Source organism: Rutilus rutilus, assembly GCF_951802725.1.
Source record: "Rutilus rutilus genome assembly, chromosome: 17".
NCBI classification, from domain to species: Eukaryota; Metazoa; Chordata; class Actinopteri; order Cypriniformes; family Leuciscidae; genus Rutilus; species Rutilus rutilus.
The window spans coordinates 7,245,253-7,270,795 of record NC_140230.1 but is presented as its reverse complement, the minus strand read 5'-3'; the positions used below and the strand labels follow the sequence as shown (position 1 = coordinate 7,270,795).

General features: G+C 37.9%; 2 protein-coding genes across 3 annotated transcripts in view; both read left to right on the top strand.

Annotated features, from left to right (window-relative positions):
• The window catches only part of rprd2b (regulation of nuclear pre-mRNA domain containing 2b), a 33,267-nt gene extending 21,612 nt beyond the window's left edge, over window positions 1-11,655 (top strand). Inside the window, exons 2-10 of the mRNA XM_084384869.1 lie at window positions 3,486-3,615; window positions 3,690-3,877; window positions 6,975-7,027; window positions 7,131-7,257; window positions 7,339-7,514; window positions 8,458-8,743; window positions 8,844-9,143; window positions 9,256-9,459; window positions 9,589-11,655. Of these exons, the coding sequence (XP_084240995.1) occupies window positions 3,486-3,615; window positions 3,690-3,877; window positions 6,975-7,027; window positions 7,131-7,257; window positions 7,339-7,514; window positions 8,458-8,743; window positions 8,844-9,143; window positions 9,256-9,459; window positions 9,589-11,552 (3,428 nt within the window). The 3' untranslated portion in view covers window positions 11,553-11,655. The remainder of the gene's footprint in view (window positions 1-3,485; window positions 3,616-3,689; window positions 3,878-6,974; window positions 7,028-7,130; window positions 7,258-7,338; window positions 7,515-8,457; window positions 8,744-8,843; window positions 9,144-9,255; window positions 9,460-9,588) is intronic.
• Window positions 11,642-25,543, top strand: part of tars2 (threonyl-tRNA synthetase 2, mitochondrial) — a 26,393-nt gene continuing 12,491 nt past the window's right edge. The window contains exons 1-10 of one of the 2 annotated variants that reach the window (XM_084384871.1): window positions 11,642-11,783; window positions 16,047-16,225; window positions 17,710-17,824; window positions 18,376-18,497; window positions 18,636-18,750; window positions 19,956-20,020; window positions 20,097-20,175; window positions 21,226-21,372; window positions 23,591-23,689; window positions 24,775-24,941. In XM_084384871.1, the coding sequence (XP_084240997.1) occupies window positions 11,775-11,783; window positions 16,047-16,225; window positions 17,710-17,824; window positions 18,376-18,497; window positions 18,636-18,750; window positions 19,956-20,020; window positions 20,097-20,175; window positions 21,226-21,372; window positions 23,591-23,689; window positions 24,775-24,941 (1,097 nt within the window). In that variant the 5' untranslated portion in view covers window positions 11,642-11,774. Of the gene's footprint in view, window positions 11,784-14,878; window positions 15,062-16,046; window positions 16,226-17,709; window positions 17,825-18,375; window positions 18,498-18,635; window positions 18,751-19,955; window positions 20,021-20,096; window positions 20,176-21,225; window positions 21,373-23,590; window positions 23,690-24,774; window positions 24,942-25,543 lie in introns of those variants that run through there. The other variant, XM_084384870.1, reaches the window with a different exon arrangement.

Here is a 25,543-nt window from a genome sequence, read left to right as displayed (position 1 = left end):
GCACATTTATGCAACCAGGTAATTTGGGGGCTTTATTAATTTTTTTTCTTAAGTCTGTTTGTTACATTATTTTTGTTGGTTTCAGTATACATGATTTTCTTTATTTTAACATCTAAGAAAGTTGTAAAAGTGGTGTGTAGACATTTTATTCCCACGGTATTTATATTTTTGTTGTGAAAATAGAATTTTGTGTTGGATTCACTGCTAGTTTTCATTTTCATTAACAATTAGGGCTGCACGATATATCGTTTTAGCATTTAACAGGATGTGTGATGTCAGTTATAGGGATCGTAGTTGTTCCGTGATCCGTACTGGCCAGCTGCCAGTATTATGCCAACTATATTTCATGTATACAGTGAAGACAGTGTTATTTTACTTTTGATTATTCAATGTCTGTACCTGAATACAGTTACATTTACCTGAAAAACAAAGCAGGAATAATTAAGCTTATTTATTTATGTGCAGCCTTAAACAACAACATACAAAGTGTGACAGTGATAATCTCAGGTACTGATTATGATTATGCTAAATTCATTTAATTTATGTTTGAATATCACGTTAAGTGACCTGAATCATAATGAAAGCGACAAAGACCTCAGGAAACGAGAGCTTTCAAACTGTGAACAAACAAGTGTATCCTATGACAGCAATTGTATAGAATTGTATGTCATAGAATTGGCTGTAATTTTTGGTTGTTTTTGTCACATCTCATCATAGTTGTTGCGTCAGGTGTGGACATACAAATTGTCATTGGAATCGTATCACATTGTGTCTGGTTAGGAGGTGATGTTGGCCTAAAGTAGATTGTAGATGCACTTTAGTTAAAAATGAAATGCTCAATTATTAAATCAAAAGATTTCACCTAGGCCCTCAGGCCATTTCCAGTGTGAGTCTTTTATCTTTTGTTAATAACTTTTTGTTTTGTTTTAGTCATCGTAGAATTATTCTGTAAATTTAATAAATATATCGTGTCTGATTAATTTTGACTTAAAATGACATCTAATTTTACTCAATGAAAATGTTTTGTTAAAGTGAAAAAAGCCACCTTTATATATTAAATGTATCAATTTAATAACGTAAAAAGGTACTTGTTAAAAATAAACTGGTCTCCTAAAATTATGACAATACCCTGTTATACGCCCAGCTAATACAGTATTGTGGCATTCTCTATTCTTCAGTTATTCACTCCGTCTAGTGTGTTATGGAAAGAGCATCACAACATGACTTTCTTACATTCTGACTAGCATGTAACTTAGGTCAGGTTAACGTGTAAATTTTGCGCAGATGTTATGTTTATGTTGTGTATTTGTGATTAATCTCATCTGTATATGCTTTTGGTTGAACAAAGCATGTTATTTTACTGGTTCATTCACTGCTCAGTTTCTGTTCATGTAGCTCAAGTGGTTCAGTTCTGACTAACTATTTTAGATTGACTATGATTATATGAAACAATCATTATTTCAAAAGTTTCTTCTTCAAAAAGCATTTAGTTCATTGATAATATCGTGCAGTGTTGTTTTTTTTTAAAGCATATTTTTGTCGATTGTGTAACTTATCCAGTTAACAAAACCCATATCTGTCTAATCTGATGGTGCATAAAATGCGAGACTGCTTCAACATCGCTTGTAATCTCTAATAGGGCTGGGTAAAAAATATAGATTTCTTGATTTTAATCGATTCTCATTTTTACGAACCGATATTGATTCTTAAATCCCAAGAATCGATTAATCATCCTGTTTTCAGTTGATGAATGAATGTAACATTGTAGTGCATCCCATCCAATAAATCGCAATAATCTTTGTGCTTTGTTACTATTGATATGAAACAAAGTCTCAGATTTCAAATTACGTCCATTTTCTTACGAAATTCAAAAACATAAATACCGTTTTGGCGCTGTGGTGTGAGATCGCTCTGGCTCAGCTCGAGAGAAGCAGCAGCGCGGAGCGCACATGATCTTCTCTTCCGCCTTAATAATACTAGTTACCACGCGAAATAAACATGAATGAGCATCTGAAAGTGTGTTAAAAGGTAGAGTACAACTTATCGAAATCGTATCATGTGACATGGAATCGCTTAATCAATGTTTCAACCGTGGAAAGACGTCAGTAAATCAGCTTGTAAACAATGTCATGTAATGTCACATTTACCTCAGAAAAACCATATCCAATAAACTCGTTAGTCAGCTAGAAAAATTAACTCTAGAGGAGCATTTTGCTAAATATATGCACTGTTACATATTCATTATAATTTTTAATGTTCTTCAATTCTTAATGCATGTTTGAATAAATCTGGCAGGTTTTTATGAAAGCCACCATTTAAATGTTTATATTTCATATAACTTTATTATCATAAAAATAAATGTGTAATTTAAGTGTTTGTAATACAAATCAGTTCATTTTTACCTTCAATATTATAGTAGGCTAATGAAGCCTATAGGCTACAACTGACTCCCATAGTTAAGCATTAGTTAAGAGATTTGTTTTCCTTGAGAAAATTTGCCATGTATTGTACCTGATGTCCAAAATCACTATTGAATCGAATCGAAATCAAATCGAATTGTGAAATTTGTGTCAATACCCAGCCCTAATCTCTAATTCTCAGCACTTATGAAACTTATTGTTTAACAGGCACGAAGACTCACGATATGCAACTCCATATAAAACGGATGAATTGCTAAATCATGAATCTATTTGGATCCAGGCATACGACATAGTCACTTAGAGTAGCAGTGTTCTCTGAGAGAGCAGCTCGGGTGCTGTGTGACTCTGATGCATTTGTCTTATTCAGGGCAGATTCCCTTCAGCTGCTCTCTTTCGGCACCATATACAGAAGCAGGACCAATATGGCTGTAGAGATCTTTTTGTTGAAATTTTGCTAGCACTTTGTAAAAATAATTAGCAAACTATTAGTTTATAGTTAAGTCTCATCTGAAAATTTGGATCAAACTGCTCAATTCATATGGATTCGTTTTACGATCTAAAGTGTTTACACTTAAGTGGCTGTTGCGTAGCTGTCAACGGAGGGACAGAAAGCTCAGATTTCATTAAAAAAAGATCTTCATTTTTATTTCCGAAGATTAACGAAAGTCTTACGGGTTTGGAACGTCATAAAGGTTGAGTAATTAATTAAAGAGTTTTCAATTTCAACTATCTCTTTAACAAAGCATAAAACATTATCTAACTCTTTACATATGAGCTAATTAAACAATAATAATTTTGTTAATTACAGCGACAATGAATGAATAACTCAATTTGTTGTAGCCTATAACTATATTAACAATGTAGAGACTACAATATATAAACTATTAATTAACTAATAATTTGCAAATGAGTATTTATAAACAGTATTTTATTACTGTATACTTAAAGTGTTACCAAATTTTTTTGTTCATTTCTTACGTATACTCCTCCTTTCTCTTTCTATTATGTTGGTGTTGCAGACTATTAACAAATCTTTTCCCCATTTTCCTTTTGTTCTTTATGCAGCGGATGCCAGTCACAGGCTAAATCTCTTCTACGTGGCTAACGATGTCATTCAGAACTGCAAAAGGAAGAACGCTATCATTTACCGAACCTCCTTCGCTGACGTGCTGCCAGACGCTGCCCTGCTGGTCAAGTTAGTAAATCGTGTGTGTTTGAGTGCGATTCGTACAGAAGCACGTTCTCTGCTGACTCTCTGTGTGCTTGTAGGGACGCTAAAGTGTGCAAGTCAGTGGACAGGATCTTCACTATTTGGCAAGAGAGGAACGTTTATCCTGAGGAGCTGATCACGGAGCTGAAAGCCAGTCTGCAGAAGAAAGAGAAAGAAAAAGAAAAGGAAAAGGAAAAAGAGAAAGAAAAGGAAAAAGAGAAAGTGAAGGAGCAACCCCCTCCTCCTGGTAAGTTTTTGAGTTGTTTGCTTCAAGTTTCAATGCTGGACTTAAGTCTAGTTCAGAGGTTTAAAGTCCACCCTGCTACTTAGTGCAGGCGCTAATGGATCCAAAGTTGTATCTCGTAAATTACCCCACTAATAATGCCCAGAATGGTACCAAACTTCTACAGTAGTACAAATAGGTTCTGCACTCATAAAACGAGGCATTGGAAAGTTTGTAAGTACATCAGGAGTTTATTTAAATAACACTTGCCTGATGGCGAATGCTACCGCTAACCCGGACGTCGAAGGTCACTTCCGTGATTTGGGAAAAGCCTGTAAAAGTCCTGGCAGAAAGCGAAAATAATATATATAATTTGATAAAAATTATAAAAAATGCATCGCTTTCTGCCAGGACTTTTACGGGCTTTTCCCAAATCACGGAAGTGACCTTCGACGTCCGGGTTAGCGGTAGCATAAGCCATCAGGCAAGTGTTATTTAAATAAACTCCTGATGTCACCATATATCAAGAAGTAGCAGCAATAACAATATCAAAGTAATAAATAAAAATGTCAATAAACCATAAAAGAGGAAAGCAACAAGTACAAACATGACAACTGTAAAAAATAAGAAAAAAAATGCTAGATTTAAATGCAGGCAGTAATCATGAAGGATAAGCTATTCTGAATAAGTGGGTTTTGAGTTTGACTTTAAATTGAGCTAGCGAGTGTGGAATTCTCTCCCAGTTAACATCCGTAATTCAAAGGCGAGGAGAAGCACGGCTAAAGGCCCTATGGCCCATGGTGGTTAGGCGAGCAGAGGGTGTATGGAGGAGACCCAATGAAGAGGAGCGGAGAGTTCGAGTTAGGGCTGTAAGAGATCTGAAAGGTGGAGCGAGGTTATGAAGAGATTTGTAAGCGAGGAGGAGGATTTTGAATTCAATGCGGAATTTGATAGGAAGCCAATGCAGCTGTTGGACTGATGGGGTAATATGCTGTATAGATGAAGTCTGTGTTATGATACAAGCAGCAGAATTCTGAATCAGCTGGAGTTTATGAAGAGATTTGTGTGGTAAATCAAATAAAAGAGAATTACAGTAGTCAATGCGAGGGTTTACACGCGAATGAGTCAGAACAGCAGAACTATGCGGGGTGAGGAATGGATGAGCAATATTACGAAGATGAAAATAACAAGACCTGGTTTTGCTATTGATGTGAGCGTCAAATGAAAGAGTGCAGTCAAAAATTACTTGTGGTCGACCGGCATTGTTTTTTTGATTGCCGATATCTTAGAGAGCAGGGTGGCCGATATATATCGGCAGCCGATTCAAAAGAAGCATACGTTGGTACATTCAGCCAGAAGCTTTATAGATCGAGTTGTGAAGTATCGCAAGACCTCCCTCTCATCTGGAGATACGAGGTTGCGAAATATAACCAAACCCAGGAGGACATGTATGATTTAACTCTAAAAAATTCTAAAGTAAAATATTTACAATTATAAAATAGGTATTTAACAGGAAATAAAAGTTAAAAACACCGGAGAGCAGCAGCAGCCCGGCGTGCCAGCATTCACCCAACCGGTGTGAGGTACTACTTTTGAATTTGAACTTACTACGTGAACGTTAAAAAAAATTGTGTTCTATATAGTATGAATAGAGTCCAGATGTACTTGTTGTCGTCCATGCGCCATGTTGTCATAATCATATGACCTACCAGCGTCAGTTGCGTCGCTTCACCTCCATTCTCTCCTGTGGCCTCATTGGATAGTAAAGTGTCCATCGAATGCGCACTTCAGAATCTCGCCAGTAGAATTGGGTCATCCGGGAACATTTCGCCTACTGTTTTTCGAATACTATGTATTCGGACATACTATGTTGGCGTACTGTTTTTCGCCTACTATACAGTAGGGAAGTGTTCGATTTCGGACGCAGCGAGTGTATAGTAAATGTACAGTGCAACAGCAAAGAGCTTGTTTACATTTTAGACAAGTCAAGTTGCGATACCAAACAGGACCACATGGGGATGCCAAAAAAGACCCTAAACCAACCGCCTGGACCTGACTGCATATGGCTTCTACAGTACATGGATTCAACCAGAATTGCTAAACACAGTAACATACACATGACAAATCAAAACGTTATCCTGAATGTGTGTGGAAACAACGTGAATTGTACTGAATTGTGTCTGTGCATAAATACAATGTGCATTCAGTGCGTCGAGAGAGCACATACACTGTATCCGTAGATCAATATTACGGACGTAAGGACTTATCTCTGACATTAGCGCTGTTTCGGACTGATTGTTTGAAGGAATTCGCTTACTGGATAATTGGACTGAAAACATTCCCAGAATTTAGTGGCTTAAAATGATCTGATCACAAACAGAGAAGCAAAATCTGGTTAAAGGGTTAGAATAGAAATGTACGCCTACCAGGGTTACAGTTGCTTGCGCCATTGAAAATGCAATTTCACCTGCTTCAATAATTTATTAGCATTAAATCATTTAACGCATTAAGAAATATTAATTAATCGCATGCGTTAACACTAATGTTGACAGCCTTATATATATATATATATATATATATATATATATATATATATATATATATATATATATATATATATATATATATATATATATATATATATAAAATGTTTTTGAAATTTCTGTCTTGTATTAAGTTGAAATTTCTTGTATAGTTCTGTAAATTGTATATCTTGTATTGTTTACCTTGTGTTTGCCATATAAATAGACTTTTTGCTTGCATGGACTTTAAAGTCAATAAACAATCAAATAATAAAACATTCTTTTATAAAAAAAAAATTATTTAAAATAATTTTAAGTCTGTATTTGTCATTGTACTGAATCCATAAATGACTAAAATTACCTTCAGTATTTGACATTTACATTTTTTTTTAATGGAAATTCATTTAACAAATGTACGTACTGCAATATTCTCAAACACTGATTGTAATATGTTTGTGGTGAAACCTTTGTGACTGAATATAAATGAAGAGTGCATACATTTAACAAATAGCTATCCAATGATTCACAATGAAAAGTGTTAAAAAAATAAATATTTTTTTTAAATAACTTTACCATGTGTTTTCCCCCCCTCTCTGCAGCCCCAGTCAACCCCAAAACTGCTTTGAAATCTAAAATTGTTGCAGAGTTTGTAGTAAGTCATGATCTGTCTTTTAGGTTTAGTAGAACTTTTTCCTGGCTCTTTATTTCTGTTTAATTATTAGAACTAATAATTAATGTATTTTTCTCTTTGTCAGCCGCATGATTTTGTAGAGCGGTTAATGTCATACAAGCACTCTCTGGACGAGAGTGATTTGAGAGAGAAGCAGTTAACCGCTCTCAGAGTGGACGTCTGCAGCACTGAGGCCCTCAAGAGGTTAAAAGGTAATGAAATACTTCCCAAAAACTGCACTATATAACTGGAAAAATAGGCATATCAAATTCTCTCTCTCCTTACACCCACAGATAAAGCAGGAGGGAATAAATTCTCAAAGGACTTTGAGGAGGGAGGTACAAAGCTGCAGGAATTTGTGACGTTCCTGGAGGGCCAGATGAAGGCAGGACCCCCGCTGCTGGAGGCTCTGGGAAACGCAGACATTTTTTACGAGATGCAGTACAAAGAGGTCAAAATTGTTGCCAATGTGAGTCGACAACTCTGTACTATATTTTACATTCTTGTGAACATGCTTGCTTTGGCAAACACCACTTATTACTAGGGTTGGGAATCGTGAGAATTTTTCTGGTTCCTGGTCCGCCTGATGATTCCGGTTCTGATTCCATTCAAATTATTAAACAACTATAGTAATAGTAGTAAGGAAAAAATGTACAATCCTCAGCAATCATTTTTGTATTTATTTCTTATACTTGTCAAATGAGTTTAACAGACTGGTAATGTGAACAAATTCAACATATTATTTAGCAATTTTTGCAAAAATAGTTTAAAAAAAAATCTGAAAGAAAAAATCTATATTTCTGAATTCACTGGGACAATTTCTCCTGCCTTATTGTATCTCCAGCAGTGGAGAACCCACAGAAATATTGATACTGTGTGGTTGAAAAGTTGAAAGTGAAGCTGTTTCATACCTATATATTGACAACTGCTCTCTCTGGGTCAGCGACTTTTAATATTCTGGTGTGATTGTTTTCAAAGGAATTTATTCATTTAGGTATAAGATCACTTTGGTGTTTGAATCGAGATGTTTTTAAAGATCCTCATATTAATCGTGCAGCTCTACTGTCTTATACTCTCTCTCTGCATTGACTTCTGACGCAAAACGCATATGAGAAGCGCCAGGGCTTTTCAGTGCACAAATCGCACCAGAACCAGTATTTCTCAAAAAACACTACCGGTTCTGGATAAGAACCGATTCTTGGTTCCCAACCCTACTTATTACCCAAATATATTTGAGAAGAATTAAATGTGCTCTCTGAGGTTAGACTTCTGTTCATCAACCAATGGGGCATGGTTAGTGCCTGATGCCAGTGACAAAATGCCAATTATTGGCCTATTGATGTACCAACAATCAATTTATATCATGTATCCTCATATTGTGCTTCTCTCAAACCCCTCACCACTTCTTATAGGCTTATAAAGCTTTTGCCAATCGCGTGTGTAGCCTGAAACGGAAGCTGGATGCTCTGAAGGCCACACTGCCCAGTCTGGATGACTCTCCCATCCCATCCCCCTCTGAAGATGCCCCGTCCCCCACTGGCTCAGAGTCGCCCTTCCATGGCTTGAGTTCCAGGAAGAATACGGGCACTGGGGATGGAAATGGGGGGAGAGGATTGGAGCAACAGAAGGACAACAGAGATATTGAGGACATGGACATGTCTGAGGAAGAAGAAACAGCAGCAAATTCTGGAATCGTTGGTGAGAGAAAGCAGAGATGAGGGGAACACAGTAATGTTAGTATGCTATGTAACATCACAAATGTACTGTTTAACTGACATAGTTTTCCTTTGTCCTCTAGTTGATGAGAGGAAAGAAAAGTCAAGTCTTCCATCTGTGTCCAAGATGGCAAATGCCTCAGCAACAAAAGGCTCCCAAATCACTGCTTCTAAACCATCCCAGATATTACCAACTCCCACAAAGACAGTGTCTGGGTCATCAACCAATCAAACACCTCCTGCAAACACCTCACCCTTGACCACCACACCTGTAGCAGCCCCTATCGTAAGCCCCTCCCCCCTGCCGGTGAACTTGGCAAATGTGGATTTGGGCAAGATCAGCTCCATTCTGAGCTCTCTCTCTAATGCAATGAAAACCACTGGTGAGTTTTCCTTTTGCAGGACAGGCTCAAGAAGTAAAAATTAATAAAACTGAAAGAGTTTGTTCATTATAGCTCATTTCTTGACAGTGTTTTCCTCTTTCTCAACACCCAGGTGTCAGTCCTGTGTCCCGTCCTTCCCCTAGCACACCTACCACACCATCCAGCCACGCCTCCTCCTCCAAAGCCCCTCCTTTAACGCCTGGCAGCATTCCCTCATCCAATCCTCTGGCCAACATCCTGTCCAAAGTAGATTTCTCCCCTGAGAGCATCCTGAATGTACTCACCAAAACACAGACTCACAGCCCCAACCTGCAGGGTAGGACACATTACACCTTTGATTTCTAATCATTTTGTCAGTGGAAGACAGTTTGGGAAAGTGGAAGTGGTTGGGAAACCTGTTTGAACCAGTAACTATTTTGATATTTATTAAATCTCTATCTTGCAGGTTTGTCATCTCTCCTTTCATCAGCTCGTTCGGGCACTCTCACCACTCTAGACCCTGGTCCATCTTCATCTGCCTCTACATCCTCTTCAGCTGTCACCAAAGCTGCAGCCACCTCCACCACAACCACCCCAACAACACCGAAGACCCTAAAGCCCACAGGCAACAGTTTCAAGCAAGAGTCCGAGCAAGAGAAAGGGAAAGAGTGGGAGAAGGTGAAGGAAAGGGAAAAAGAAAAAGAAAAAGAAAGGGAAAGGGAACGAGAAAAAAAGAAGGAGAAAGAGGAAGAAAGTGAAAGCGAGGCTGTGGCATTGCCCAGCTTGGAGTCTAAGATCAACAGTTTCCTTCAAGGGAATCCTGGTTTCAGCGCTCTCGGACTTGGCCTAGACGACGTGGGCAGCAATAGCCCTCTCCTAGTTGTTGGGGAAAACCTGGATGGCACCCCTGTCCGAGATGAAAGCGGAAGCACACCCACTCAAGACGAAATCATGGACTCACCCCATGTCCTCAATGACCCCCAGAGTGCAGGTATGTCTGGAGGGCATAACCTTTCACCTACAGCCTATCACAGTGACCCCTGGGATGCAGTGATCACTCCACGAGAGGCTCTGGGAGAAAATGAGCGGAAAGACCGGGATTACCGCACCCCACCACCCTCAAGGCTTGCTGCCTTTAGCCCAAATGCGACTAAATCGGTCAAGGCTTTGACCAAAACCAATGATGAAGAAGGGCTGAAGAGAAAAGGAGTGGGTTTGAACGTTCCATCAGCGGCCATGCTGCAGGATCAGAGAATAAAATCAAAGATGGACGGAGAGATAAAGAAAAGTGCAGCCTCTCGCAAGTCAAGTGGAGGATCTGAAGATGGGATGAAAGACAAGGAGAGGAAAGCTTCGGCCGACAATGGAGACCACTACCATCGCATTGAGACTCTTGTTTCTTCATCCTCCAATGAGGGAGTTGCAGTCGAAACCCTCGATTACGGCAACCGCATTCAGACGGTGGAAAGCATCCGCTTGGTTGGAAGAGGCCCAAGAAGGGGAAGCAATGCTAGTTCTAGAGTTGGTGGGGCCTGGTATGAAGAGGAGGAGTTTATGGAATCCCCACCCCCACATCGCCCTCGTAGTCACGGCCATGAGAATCCTGAAGAATTGGGATTGGTCCCTTCTCTTCCTCCTCCTCTCCCTGCTCATCCTCCGCCCCCTTTGCAGTACCCACCTCCACCCTACTCAAATGAGGACCATACACGGCCTTCTCATGGCATTCCTCAGCACCATCATCCCCCTCCTTTTTTTCCCTCTTCTATTCCTCGTGTCCCACCACCACTTCCACCCATGCCTCAAACCCCACCCCCTCCTAGAGACCACCTTTCCCCAACCTCCTCTGTTATGGTTGGTGGTGTCCTTGTATCCATAGATCGAGTCCTACCCTACCCACCTGTCAACCTCCGTCCCGATGGAACGGGACTTGGAGGTAGCGGTGGTAGCGCCCCTCCAAGAGGCGGCAAACCCCAACTCCCTTCCTTGTTAGGTGAACCCCCACGGCCAGGCACTGTGAAAGAGCAGTTTGCCTTGCGCCACGCCCCACCTCTTCATCGCCCTGGCACCCCTGGAGTTCCCCCACCCCTCCTGGGCAGAATTCGAGAGGGCCCTAGTCCCACACCACCATCACCCTCTACCCCAACCACACCTCCATCCCCAGTAGGTGAACCTCGTACTCACATGTCCATCCCCAACCGCCTACCCTTCAACTCCCCAAATAAGAGACCCCGCCGCCCTTCCTCCCCTCTGTCCCTCCTCCACTTACCAAACCAGCATCATGCGCTCCGTTCTCCACAGTTTCCCAGAGGTTCCCTGCCCCCCTCCCTTAACCGTGAGCCCCTGCTGCCTGGGACAAAACGTCCCGCTGGCAGTTTCAGCAGTGGGCCTTTCAACCAACCCAAAAGACCATTCTTGCCCCCTCGATATTAGCGTCTTAGAATGAGTGCTAAAGGCTCTGCACAACCTGAAATAGGCAGTGTAGCAAGCTAGCATCACCTGTAAATCACAGCGTGAGACTTATACTGCATGTAAATACACATGCACTGACACGCCCTGCCCCAGAGCAGCCATGTTACAGCACTACTCTTCATAGAGGAAGAGAAGTTTTCAGATGAGGAGAATGTGGAGATCCAGAAACATCCATATGAAGGAATGCAAAAGGTGGTTATCCTGTTCAGTTTGTGTAATGTAAGAGAGTGCTTGTGGAGAGTGTATGAGTGTGTATTATGGATGACTAGTGGATACGTTGACTATCTCTTTCCTTCAATTAACTTCCTTCACTTTCCCACCCTATAACACTTGTTTTTCTATTGTTTCTCATGTAAAATACTTGTTTCTGCTGTTTACAGGTTACAGAGAACTGTTTTCTGTCTGTTAACCTCTGTTACTCTCTCACTTCGAGCATAGAGCCAGTGGATTTCAACTTTGCTTTATTTCTGAGTGATTAAATTATTGTCATAGACATAATGCTGGGCAATCATGATTGCTTGTAGTGGTCTTTAAGCTTCATAATGCTAAAATACAGCCACTTTATCAACCTTCACCAAGATGTGAAGATTTTGGCTCACACTACATACAGTATAAGCTAACCAAGTGTTCAAGGCATAACTACTCTGTAGTTTTTGAGTGCTTTTCAAGAGTTCCCTTGCAAATTTTTTTGTTGCTTTTTCCCACCTTCAGTTTCAATAGATCTTACTTGTATTCTGCTAAATAAAAGCATTGTGATGAGAAATACTATTGAAAGGAAGGAGACTTTTCTTTACAGGTGGTCTCATATTTTGTTCAAGAACAAATGTACCTGGATTATTTTCTGCCTTTTTATTTTTTACTTTACAGCAATTCTGTTATCCTGTAAGTCTTATACCGTAATGTAATGTCCAACATGTTTTCAGAAATGTGCAGAGCTAAAATACACAACTCTGAACATTAGGTTCAAATGAAAGTTGACGAAATAATTTGGTTTAATTATTTCCAATTTCCCATTGTATCTGACATGTCAGTTCTTTGTCTCTAGAATTTAAAGATTATGACACTTAGTTCAACCCTTTATTATGTACACATGACTGAAATCTGTTTGTCTGTGTTCGTTACGAACCACACTTCCATGCATTGCATTTTCAAAATGTCTCACATGTTCGTAAAACTAAAGCAAAATAGTACATCGTTTCACAACAATGTTGATACACTGCTTTTCAACAAAATGATGTTTGACAACTTAAATGTGAATGTAATCTGTACATTGTTGGAGTTTTCATCCATTGTGTTAGAAAAAAAGTTGTAATCTTCTTTTCTTTCTTTTTTTTTTTTTTTTAAGTGCTGAAAAGTTGATTATTTGAGGGGCATGTTTTAGTGTCTTCTTTTGGACAACATTTGAATTCAGTGTAGAGTGTTTTCCACAAGGAGCATTTCAGAGAACCCACAGACTTATTTAAAAATATTTGTAATAGCAGCTTTGTTGCACATCAGCATGCTATGTACAAACAGAATGAAATTAAGAATCTGCCAGATGCTTTAATGTAATGAGTCTTCAGTTGTGGGTGAAATGCGAGTCATTCTTTCAGTTGGAGCCACATCTATACATTTTGTACCAGCTGCACCACAGGTTTACTGCTCAATTCTGTCAAAGACTAAAATGTGGATCCTTTCAGTCATGTCAAATGTACAGATAGCTGTCTGAGTGGACAAGTTAATTAAACTGATATGCAGTACTGTTATCAGAAAACAACAGCAAAACCTGCATCATTGTTCTGCAACTATCTAAACGCCCAACGCCATCATGACTCCTCTCGTGATTTAAATCAAATTTTGTTTGCAATACTATTTGTTATATTGGTAACTGCAGACTTGAATTCTGTCGCCTTGGCAGTAATGACACTGATGACTGATGGTAAGCAGTGTTAAGACACTGAACAAACAGCAAATTTAAACAACCGTTAAACATCCCAAGTTCTCCTTTTTATTATTTTATTTTATTTATTTTTTTGCATTTATATTCATGACACATACTTACAGAGATTTGGGACAACAGAATAGACTACTACTATCTTCACACCATTTGAGCCATGGATTCTGGTGGTTATTGTGGATTCTTATTTAAAGGGAATGTGTCAGACACAAAAACAACATCTGCACACATATATCCAACTAAACATCTTTGATCTTGATGTGAAGTGTCAATTGGAGCACACCCCCATTTCTCACATTGACAACCCTAATGGTCACTGATCTTGTGCAACCAAACATTGTCACCATATGATGGAAGAAAATCAGTGATTACTTGATGGCATTCTTCATATCTGAAACATTGTGCACTTGTAAACTTGTTGAATTTGGTTTAGTTTTGTAAACTTGCCAATCATTTTGCAGTAAGGGATGACACATTTTCCCTTTTCATGTTACCCTTCTCCGTGACCAATAGATCATGCAAATAAACACTCACAGTACCTTGAAGTTTATACTGTGTTTGCTCTGAACTTCAGTACTTGAAAGCTAATGGTGAGGGGGTGTGGTTTAATTTACTGCAATCAGACCAGGCAGAATCAGATTTACACATTGCTTACTTGAAACTAAGATGGAGCTGTGTCTGAAACGCATTCATAATGTTCTTTAACTGTTTAATATAGGCAGATTAGTTACAATTTGAAGTAATCTGCTTTTCTTTTTTACTTGCCTGTAAAGCTGTAGTTACAAGTCTGATTGCTTATCTATAGGTAATGCTTATATAAACGCAGTGGAACAATGTCCTTACATAGGCTCCCTTAGAAGACAGCTGCACTCACTAGTAAAGTGCACCAGTTTGTTGACATTGTAAGACATTTCTAAATGAGTGCTTAAATCTTATGATTTTGGATTTCGTCTCTAGGATCCTGTCGAAATAACGGTGTTTTGAGTGCATGTGGATTTTTTTACCCCGTATAATGTAAGATCAGGCTATTGGAGGCAGAAGTGATGGAGCATTAACTTGAGCTTGTTTCTCTAAATATATTGTCTTGCTTTGGTTCGATATAATTTTAGTGTTCAGTTCATAAACCTTCACTGTTGTCTCTTCAGTCCTCCGTAAAATCCGTTTATTTGAATGTGTTGTGTTTATATGCAGGAGAATCCGGAGCGTTTAGCTGTCAGTGATTGTGTTTACTTGCGCACTGAGTGGACGCTCATGACGCACCTCTGGCTTCGCTTCTCATTGGTTGTTTCCTACACAGAGCCCGCCCTCATTCGATTGTTCTCGGCGAATCGGGTGTCTTGCTCTGTGACGATGTAGTAGTTCCTGTAAAATGGCGGCCCGCTAAGAGAGGGCAACATTTGATGCTTATAGGGGAAATGATGGAGCCGTAGCTTTGAGTTTTGAGTGTAAAATGCTTGTAGCCGTGTTCTCGAGGTGGCCCGTCTGTCAGGCGGCAGTGAGAGCAGCGGTCCGGAGCAGCAGATACTACGGGAAGGTGTGCAGGATTCTGTGTGATGTGACTGATGAGGATCTGACAGACATGAGTGACACATTGTTCTTAGTAGACCTGTTTGAAGTGGAATTAGAATAGCGTGAATGTGTGTTTATGTATAAAGTAATAATGAAAGGTTTGGATTCAGACACTTTTTAAATGTGCTACATTTTATTTATGCATTTATATTTAAAATTAACGTTCAGTTAAAACTACTAATATGAAAAGGTATATATAAATGAAGTTTACTGTAACATAACATAGATAGCAGTACTACAGTGGGGACCAAAAGTATGAGACCACACTAAAATTGCTTTATTTAATAAATGTGTTAGAAAAAAAAAACTATTTAATATAAATGTTATAATAAAAAATAAAAGATTCTGCTTTTTCTTAAACAAAGGTAACATTGGCCATGTGAATTTGTGTACAGATAATCAGAAGTCCTCAGTTGGTGCTCTTTAGATCATCTCAAATCATGCTGAGGAATATCATCAGGTTTAGTTCATGTTGTTTCAGTCATTAAAGCAAAAGATGCTCCAAATACTGAGAGATTCTCACATTCATTAAATATTTTTAATTAAACTTTTCATTTAAATTCTAATGCTCATAGTTAATTTGTAATGGAAAAAAATACACATTTTCATTAGTGGTCACTGTCTCAGAATTTTGGGCCTCATTGTATATTGTTATAAATGTTATGTAATGACTGTATATATGGTTAGTCTGATATAATTACGGCATGTCCTTGATGCCAAGTAATTCACTCCGATGACCTTGAAGTTTTACTTTCATGCAGATTTTTAAGTTGTTGTTTTTTTATATTGGTTTTGTTCTTTAATTTCATCTTCAAATTATGCCACTCCCTCATATTTACTTCTGATATTAAACCTTCCCCATAGTGTAATTTACTGATAGTCTCTGTTATTTTTGCACAGTGACTGATGAGTCATCTCTGTATAGACTCACACACTCTTCTCTGTTTCAGCTTCAGCCGTCTGCCAGTCAGGCCGAGCGCTTGCGGATATTTGAGTCTCTGCGTGATCGGCATGTCCAGGTGACTGGAGACGCATCAGGACAAAATCTGACCATCCGATTGGCCGATGGCAGAACACTGAACGGTTCTGCTGGTGTGACCGCACCGTTACAGATCGCCCAGAATGAACGGTAAATATATGCCACAGACTGTGTGTCATGTCGTCTAAATTTGTACCTCTTAATTACATCATGATTGAGATGCAAGTTGCTAAACATGCCAGTGACCTTCACTAATTATTGATCTGGACAAAATATTTCAAACCTGGAAAACTTTGAATGTGTAATGTCATTGCTATTATCATGTCTATATGAGCAATATCTCACTAATAGCCATGCGATATCACTCTGGCCGTGTGCCTGTGGCCGAATCACAGCATATACACGTACAACGGTTCGACGGCACAAGTGTGTAAATAAGAAACAACAACTAAATGTCTTTAAAAACCCTCCTTTGTGCGGAACTACTACCATCTGCCACGGATCCACATCTCAAGCTGATAGTTTAGGCTAACAGTTGAGCCCAAGCCTACATTACTAATTACTTTAGAACTAGCAGCGAAGGAACGTTGAGTCTTCATCCATCTGATGTTGGAAATATGACCTAGTATCTCTACCCTTCCTGAAGCCAGCTTGGACATCAAGCAGCTCCTGATCAATGACCTGCTGTAGCCGCTGTTGGAAAACCTTCAATAGGATCTGACTGGCATGAGTAATCCGTGCTATTGTGCCATAATTGGAACAATCTTGGGCATCCCCGTTTTTGGTAATGGGATAAACGCAGGTCTTGTCCAGGCCATTAGGCCACACCTCTTGGCACAAAGCTTTGATGACACTGATTGGCACTGGTTTTAAAAGTTCTCATTTGGCAGTTCTCATAGCCCATGCGGTTTCTTCTTCCAAAATGTTGTGTTACCCGTCTATCTGGTCATTTTCATGTTCTTCTTGGTTTTCAGTCTGACTGGCGTACAGCTCTTCTGTAGATTCTCTCCACTTGCTCTTGATCTCCCATTGGTCAATCAGTTAATTTCCATCCCTAACCGTTCCTTTTCGGGCAGAAAAACTAGATTGGATCATCTTCATTGCAGCAAACATGGATGAGGTGTAGCCCTTCCTATTTGCCTCTTCCAGATGTTGACATTGTTCGTCCAACTGTCTTTCCTTGTACTTCCTAGCTTTGCATTGGAGCTCTGCACTCAGCTTTTTAACCTTGTCCTTATTGCCCCTATATTTTGCCACTCTTCGCTGATCTGCTATATTAATGGTGTTGACGGACAGCCGCCTACTTGTTGTCTTTAGGCTCTTGGTATGAAGCATATTTCTCAGCAATTTAGATGATAGTATCTCAGATCTCTCGCCATTGCTCATCTGGAACTTTCCCTTCTAGACTGAGACGGTCAAACTGGTTTCTTTACTTCCACAGCATACATTGTTGATACAGTATGTTATCAATGTAGAAAGTGAATGTTATTTTAAAAATGTACAAAAACATTTTTTTAGTGCTCTGTTTAGGTGATAGAATGTAAAGTCTGTACAGCATAAAACTAGTCTATGGATACTCCTCATAAAATGCAGAAACCCAGTGTGTGTGTGTGTGTGTGTGTGTGTGTTGACAGTTTTAAAGGTGCAGTGGTGAGCAGAGTAAATGGGGATTTATGGGATCTACGTCGCCCTCTTGTGGAGGACTGTGACCTGCAGCTGCTGGGTTTTGACTCAGTGGAGGGGAAACAGGTACAAGCTTTTGTGTATTCAAGACGTTTGTCTTAAGTGGTGAAACCTGTCAGAAACATGTTTGTGTAATACAGTTTACCTTAAAATCAAAAGAATAAAATACATTTTAATTCTCGTACTACCTTTAATTGATGCTGATTTTGAATTGTATAATTGTTATTTTTTATATATTTTATTTTATTGATTTCTTTTATAGAAACTGAAATGGGGAAACAAATGAACCAACTGAAAAAATATTTATTGAGGGTCAAAACCAAAAAACAAATTATTTCTTTTAATTATGTATTTAAATAATGTATTTTTTGTTAAATATTATTTATTCTTTGTATTAATAATATTTTATTCATTTGAATCACTTTAAGTCACAATATTAGCGATATTTTTGTATAATTTTTTTTTTATATATATATTTTATTTTACTGATTTATCTTTTATAGAAACTGAAATAGGGAAACAAATGAGCAAACTAAAAATATTTATTGAGGGTCAAATAACAAGAAATATGATTTCTTTGTAATATGTCATTTAAAAAAGAATTTTCTCTGCTGTAGGTGGTGTGGCGCACAGGAGCGTGTGTGTTGGGGAGTGTGATGGAGAATCACTTCAGTGCTCTTGTGTGTCGAGAGGGAGTGTCTGACACGGGCCTGTACTGCGATTATCAGCTACAAAACAAGTAAACGCTTTTCTCTTTCCAGCTCCTGATACAAGTCAATAGTCTTATGTTCAGTTTTTTTTTTTTTTTACGCATTGAAATAAACTAACAAATAAAATGTAACTAAGTTGTGGTGCTGTGTGTGTCTGTCTGTGTTAGTCATAGCTCTCTCTCTCTGCTGGAGGTGGAGCAGAGGTGTAAGCAGACGGCAGCTGGGAAGATGCCCATCATCAAGCTTGAGATCACTGTACAGGAACTGAAAGAGCTCTTCCAGGTCAGCATCACCTCTTGAGCTTTACAGTGTTCTTGTGCCTATGGATGGATGTTTTCCTTAAGTTTACTCTTACTCCTAATGTTTTGACAAAAACTCACTGGGTCTCATAGCCTAGAAAACTAGATGCACCCTAGCGGCAGCAAAATTTATTTTGCAGCCAGTGTGGTCTAGCAACTCTCCGTTGACTTTCGAGCTGGAAAAACCAAACTCAGGTCAGGCCAATCACATCGTGTATAGAGTAGGTGGGACGGGCTTAACATAATGACGACAGAGTTGCGACGGTTCCCTGCTACTTGAAAACAAAGAATGGCTGCTGGCGAACAGTCTTTCGAATCGGCTTTGGCCGCGGCTCTGGAGGACTTGGAGTTAAGCTTTTCTTTGAGAAAAGAGCAAAGAACGGCACTTAAGTCATTCTTAAAAAAGGAAGATGTGTTCGTAGTTTTGCCGACTGGATACGGCAAAAGTTTAATATACCAACTAGCCGCCTTCGTTGCTCTGATTGGTTGTAGCGCTGTCCTATTGCGTGCAGAGGTATTTTGAGAGACAACCGTTTATCCCGCCCCTCGGATTGAGCCGTGCCAATGGTGAGTTGCCAGACCTAACATCTTGATGTAGGTCTGGCTTGCCAGGCTATGGGTTGTTTGGGTAACAACAACAAATTTGGTTTTGTGTTGTTATTACTAAACAAAAAATCAAACTGACTACATAAAAACAAAATAAATATTGCTGTTGTAATGTTTCACTGTAAAATGAAATGAGTATTTAAGGAAGATGTATTTTATTACAACTGTAAAAGTTCAAAACTAATATTTATGGCTGTCTTAATTGCTTATTTTTTATGGAAAACCACAGCAAGCCCTTAACTCTTCAGTGAAGTGACACTTAATGAAATGAAGAAGACTAAACTAGATAGTTTACGGACGTGGTTTTCAGACAAATGCTGAAGCTGTACATGGAGGATTTCTAGAAGTGAAAAGTAAAAAAAAAAACAGAAATGGTCATTTAAATATGTGGTCAATTTGATACATCAAAATGAGTACTTCACAGTGGTCCATCGGGTGACGTGTGTATGTGTGAGGGCAGATCAGATTATTAATATTGTGAAATATGACAACTGACTAGTGAGTTGACTGTTTTACTAGTCCTCACTAGTCATATCTATGGAATGTCTACATAAAACATGAAAACCCGATGTGTTTGTGTAGGATGATGCTGTCAGACTGCAGCTGGCTGAAGAGCAGATAATGGGAAACACCGTCAGCGTCTACAGGTCTGAAGTCAGTCTCACTGTCCTGCTGGAGCAAAGTGTGTGTGTGTGGCGTCTGATGTCTTTGTCTCTTTGTCAGGTGTGGAGACAGTGTGGGTGTGTGTTCTGGTGTTCTTCTGCCACACACAGGCTTCCTGAAGGCCTTCAAGATGCTCCAGGTAACTCAGTTTTTGCTGACAGTCCTCCGCTGTTAGTGTGTTTGACTGAATGTGTTTGTTGTGATGTTGCTACTTGAGTGGCTGTTGTCATAGTTGGCACATTGTTGTTGTGTGGTTAACTTCCTGTTTATTGCATTAATATCTGTGGCACTTCCTGTTTCACAGTCTCCCTTCCCTTTTCCCAGGCTGTCGTTCTCTCTTTAGGGTCATGACATGGCACTTAGTTCAGTTTCATTAATGGAACATTTTGTTTTTCTTCCACATTTTTGGGTTTGTTTAAATGAGACTTGATGTTGATGCATTCGTACATTAATGCGATTTAAAATGTACATCATGCTTTTGATCAACAGTGGCATTCTTCGTTAAGTTTATATAAAAAGAAGCTGCATGTAGATTCTTCATTCTAGTTTACAATGACATTTTGCTGTGACTTCGGCTCTCACGCTCCAAAATGGACAAAAAAATACCATAAATGTATAAAAAATACTCTCAAGTTCAAAAGTTTTTGTTTTGTTTTTAAAAAAGTCTCTTCTGCTCGATGGGGCTGCATTGTAATAATGGTCAAATATTATTTTACATTTAAAATAATTGTTTTCTATTGTAATATACTTTTAAAAGTAATTTATTCCTGTGATGTCGAGCTGAATTTTTTGCATTATTACTCCAGTCTTCAGTGTCACATGATCCTTCAGAAATCTAATATGTTGATTTCCTGCTCAAGAAACATTTCTGATTATCAATGTTAAGAACAGTTGTGCTGCTTCATATTTTTATGGAAAATTATAGATTTTTCAGGATTCTTTGATGAATACAAAGTTCAAAAGAACAGCATTTGAAATGGAAATCTTTTGTAACATTATAAATGTCTTTACTGTCTCTTTTTATCAGTTTATTGCATTCTTGCTGAATAAAAATAAATTCTGACCCAAAAATGTTTTAATAGTAGTGTAAGTAGTGTTATGAAGACATGTAATAGTCTCTTCATCTACTGAAGCTCAGATTGTGTCCACATCACATTGATTTTCTTACTCTTACCTCTTGCCCTCTCAGGTGTCTCCTGTAACTTTGTCCGGTTCAACAGAGGCTTCAGGTATCCTCAGGATGATCGGAGTTGCTTTTCCAGGAGAAAGAGAACGAGAGGAATGGGAGAGAGAGCAGGAGGAGGCCAGAAAGAGAGACCACAGGAAAATCGGGAAGGTGAGTGTTGTTAGTCGTGCCGCCACACTACAGTAGTAACTCTGAATGATTCCTTATTCTGGTCTGTAGAGGCTCACAACAGCTTCATTAGGATGATTATATGGAGTCAAAATAGTCTTGATTTATAAACAGTAGGGCTGGGTTGGAAATATTTATTTCTCAGTTTTAATCAATTCCCATTTTGATGAACTGATAGCGATTCTTAAATTCCAAGAATTGATCTTTTATGCCGGGTTCAGACTACATGATATCAGCCAGATTTTGGCACAATCTGTTTGACAGGGTGTCGTGGTGATTCGTGAACAAAAATCATTCATTTGATCTTGTATAGTGTGTCTTAGTGGACGACAACACGCCAAAGTCTTACAAATTTAAAAGCTTCCAAATTTTGTCATTTTTAAGAAATTCAAACAATAAATGGGTCGATTACATGACATGCATATTTTTGTGTCCAACTGCATTATTTCCTTTTAAAATAATTTGATAAATTCGTGACATATATCACTTTAATCAATAATAAAACCTATTTAGTTTGAATTCATTTTAGTACATTTAAATAATACATATTATTTTATGTTTTTGTTATCTTAAACCCCCAAATGTCAGGTGGTGCAACTGTCCGAACAAATTAACAGAAACTATTTAAAATGCTACTACTTAATAATAAAAATAAAATAACTAAATACTCTGGCTTCATTTTAGGTTTGAAACCTTTCATATAAACAAATATTATAAATATCATTAGATTTTAAGCTGTTGAGATAGTTGAAAAACTTTTGTACAGCAATTTATGTCAGTGCGGCACAACAGTAAACTATTAGGCTATTTTATTATGAACTGACAAGGTAATTACTGTAAACATGATAATGCATCATCCAGAGGATCCCAACGTATCCTTGTGGCAGAGTTAAAGGGTTTGTAGATCTCTCTCAAATACTGGTAAATACTGTTAATTTCAAGTATGGGTAGGTTTGTACACTTCATGTCAGGTGGTACAACTACAGTACATGCAACTATTTGGTTGTACCACCTGACATAAAAACAGTAAAAAAAAAAAAAAAAAATTTAACTTTAAACACAACAGTATTTAACACTTTGAAATGTTATTTAACAACTGAAACTTTTTTTTAAACGCATTGTTAATGACTCAAAAATATGCATTACAGCAGTCTTGAAACATTTTTAAAAAACTTTACATTTACTTTGTCAATGACCCAAATACCGTTTTGTGGCTCTTGTTATAGATCCCTGTAGCACTTCAGTTCATGCAGCATGTGAACCGATCATCTCTTCATCTTTACTACTAGTTATAGCATGAAATAAACATGAATCAACTTCATAAGTATGTTTTTTCAACTGCGGAAAGACGTTTATACACCATTTTTCAAGTTAAAGTCCACCGACGTTAATGCTGTCTGGTTTGTTTTTCGGACAAAATGGTTATGATCGCCTGTCAGTCAGCTAGAAAAAATAACACTAGAGAGGAGCAATTTGTTTAATATATGCACTATATTACATATTCATTATATTTTTTTTCTTTGCCTGTTCTTCAATATTTAATATTATGTTTGAATAAATCTGTCATGAAAACAAGTTTTTGACCGCTGCTGCTTAAACTTTAATCTAAATAAAAACTACTTATGTTAAGTAGAAACATAATTGTCATTGAAAAGTTATTATAACAATATTGTTATAAAAAAACTGCCTGATGTGCAATTTAAATGTTTGCCTACAAATCAGTTAATTTTTACTTTTAATGTGAAGGTAATGTTTTAAGTACCAACTGACAGGGCTCCCTATATAGTTTACAGCATTAATTTACAGATTTTTTTTTAGAAAAATGAACACGTTCTGTACCCTATGTGCATCCATCCGTCCGTCCGTCCGTCCGTCCATCCATCCATCCAAATTGATATCGAATTGTGAAATTTGTCTCAGCCCTAAGAAACAAGTGTGTTGTTTTGCTGTGTATGTATTATTTGGTGAATCTGTATTTGTGATTGATGAAATGCCAAGCCATGACTGCTAGTAGAGCATTTCTACAATGTCGTACCATTCAAGCCTTTGCTTTTGCATGAAGCTTTGTTCATGTCGCTAGGTGTCAGACTAAGCCCGAGACGCGTGGAATATCAGCCAGAGCAATGTAATCTCGAACAATGTTTTGTTTATTTGTACGGTTTCCAGCTGGCTCTGATGTTCTGTTTTTGACGTGTCACAGGCGCAGGAGTTGTTCTTCTTTCATGATGTCAGTCCTGGCAGCTGTTTCTTCATGCCTAAAGGAGCTCATATATACAATACGCTCACTGACTTTATAAAGGTACAAACTAGTTCCACGTCAGCACGGTTTCACCCTTGCATATGCTTGCAACATCCATTTCTCACATTCAGCAATGGTGCATTACTCTGTAAGAGAATAAGCACACATATTATGTACATTATTGAGTGGATGTGCTAATAGGACTACAGTATGTCCTACTCATTGTAGGGCAGTTGAAGTGAGCAGAAGTGTAGGCCATTATACAGTGGCCAAAGACTCACTGCACCACTTAAAAGTTGGACACACTTGCTTTACATTGTTTCCCATAATCCTAACCCCATAAAGCTACAGTATTTGATATATTTGATACACAAATGTCTAAGGCCACTAAATGATCACCTTTTAGTATAATTGTAAAAACGTCCACCTTTAGGTCCTGCTTCACATGTCTTTTTGCTGAATAACTTAATACAATGTCAAGGTGAACACTTACTGGACTGAAGCAACTTTGGTTTGCTTGATTCATACATCATTTTTTAGAAAACTTTAGAAAAGCTACAATGTGTCAAATATAATCCATCAGGCTTTTGAAGAAAGTTTGTTCATCTCTCAATCATCATTGTTTTGCATTGCATTATATGTTTTGAAACTACAAAGTTTTGATCATAAAACTATGTATTGAAATACTTATATTGTATACTAAGACACATTATTGGGAGATATAGAGTGACGACTGATATTTATATGATTTATATGAAGTATTTGCAATACTGTTCTAAAGATCTCATTGATTTACATTACAAGCTATCAGAATTTCATCTTACTTTTTGGCCATATTAAAAAAATTCAGCATCTGCAACAAATTTCATAATTTTATTCAGAGGCCCAAACTGAGCAAAAATTAATGTTTGTTTTTCCTCCTCGAGTATGAGCTCCATATCCTCATTATCATACTATATGAGACATACAAGACTGATGTATCAAATATGATTCTCGACAAACAACATATACAAACCTTTTTTCTTTTATATTTTGTCTAAAGGTTCAATACACTGTTCCAATAATAATAATAATAATAATAATAATAATACATTTATTATTATTTCATATGTAATGCTAATGTAACTAGTTCCTCTTCCTGTCAGAGTGAGTACAGGAGGCGGGGCTTCAGTGAGGTCGTGACTCCAACCCTGTACAGCACGTCTCTGTGGGAGCGATCAGGTCACTGGGATCATTACAGTGAGAACATGTTCACAGTGACCTGTGAGCCGCACACCTTCGCTCTCAAACCCATGAACTGCCCCGCTCACTGGTGAGTCCGCCACCTTTGAAATCTGAGTCTTCAGTTTTTGGCACCTAAACTATTCATACCGTTGACAAATTTCATAATTCTTTTCTTTTTTTTTTAAACATCCAAGCGATAAAAAAATTCTATTAAATGTTTTGATCATGGTATGAATAGTTTTACTCATCTAATTCATACACTACCGGTCAAAAGGTTGTTTTTGTTTTTAAGAAATTAAAATTTAAAGTCAGCCAAGGATTCATTAAATTAGTCAAAAGTGACAGTAAAGACATTTATAATGTTACAAAAGATTACTCTTTCAAAATAATGATGTTCTTGTAATGATTTCTGAAGGATCATGTGAGACTGAAGACTAGAGTAAGGATGCTGAAAATCACTTTGCATCACAGAAATAAATTACATTAAAAAAAATAGACAGTTATTTTAAATGGAAATATTTCACTATTACTTTTTAACTTTTTTTTTAAAGAGACTTCTTTAATAAACAATACAAAAAATCTTACCAACCCAACACTTTTTAACGGTAGTGTATGTTAGAAAGTATGTCATTTTAATTTACATTAATTTTTTCAAATCATAAGAAAGATTTTGCATTATTTCATCTCTCT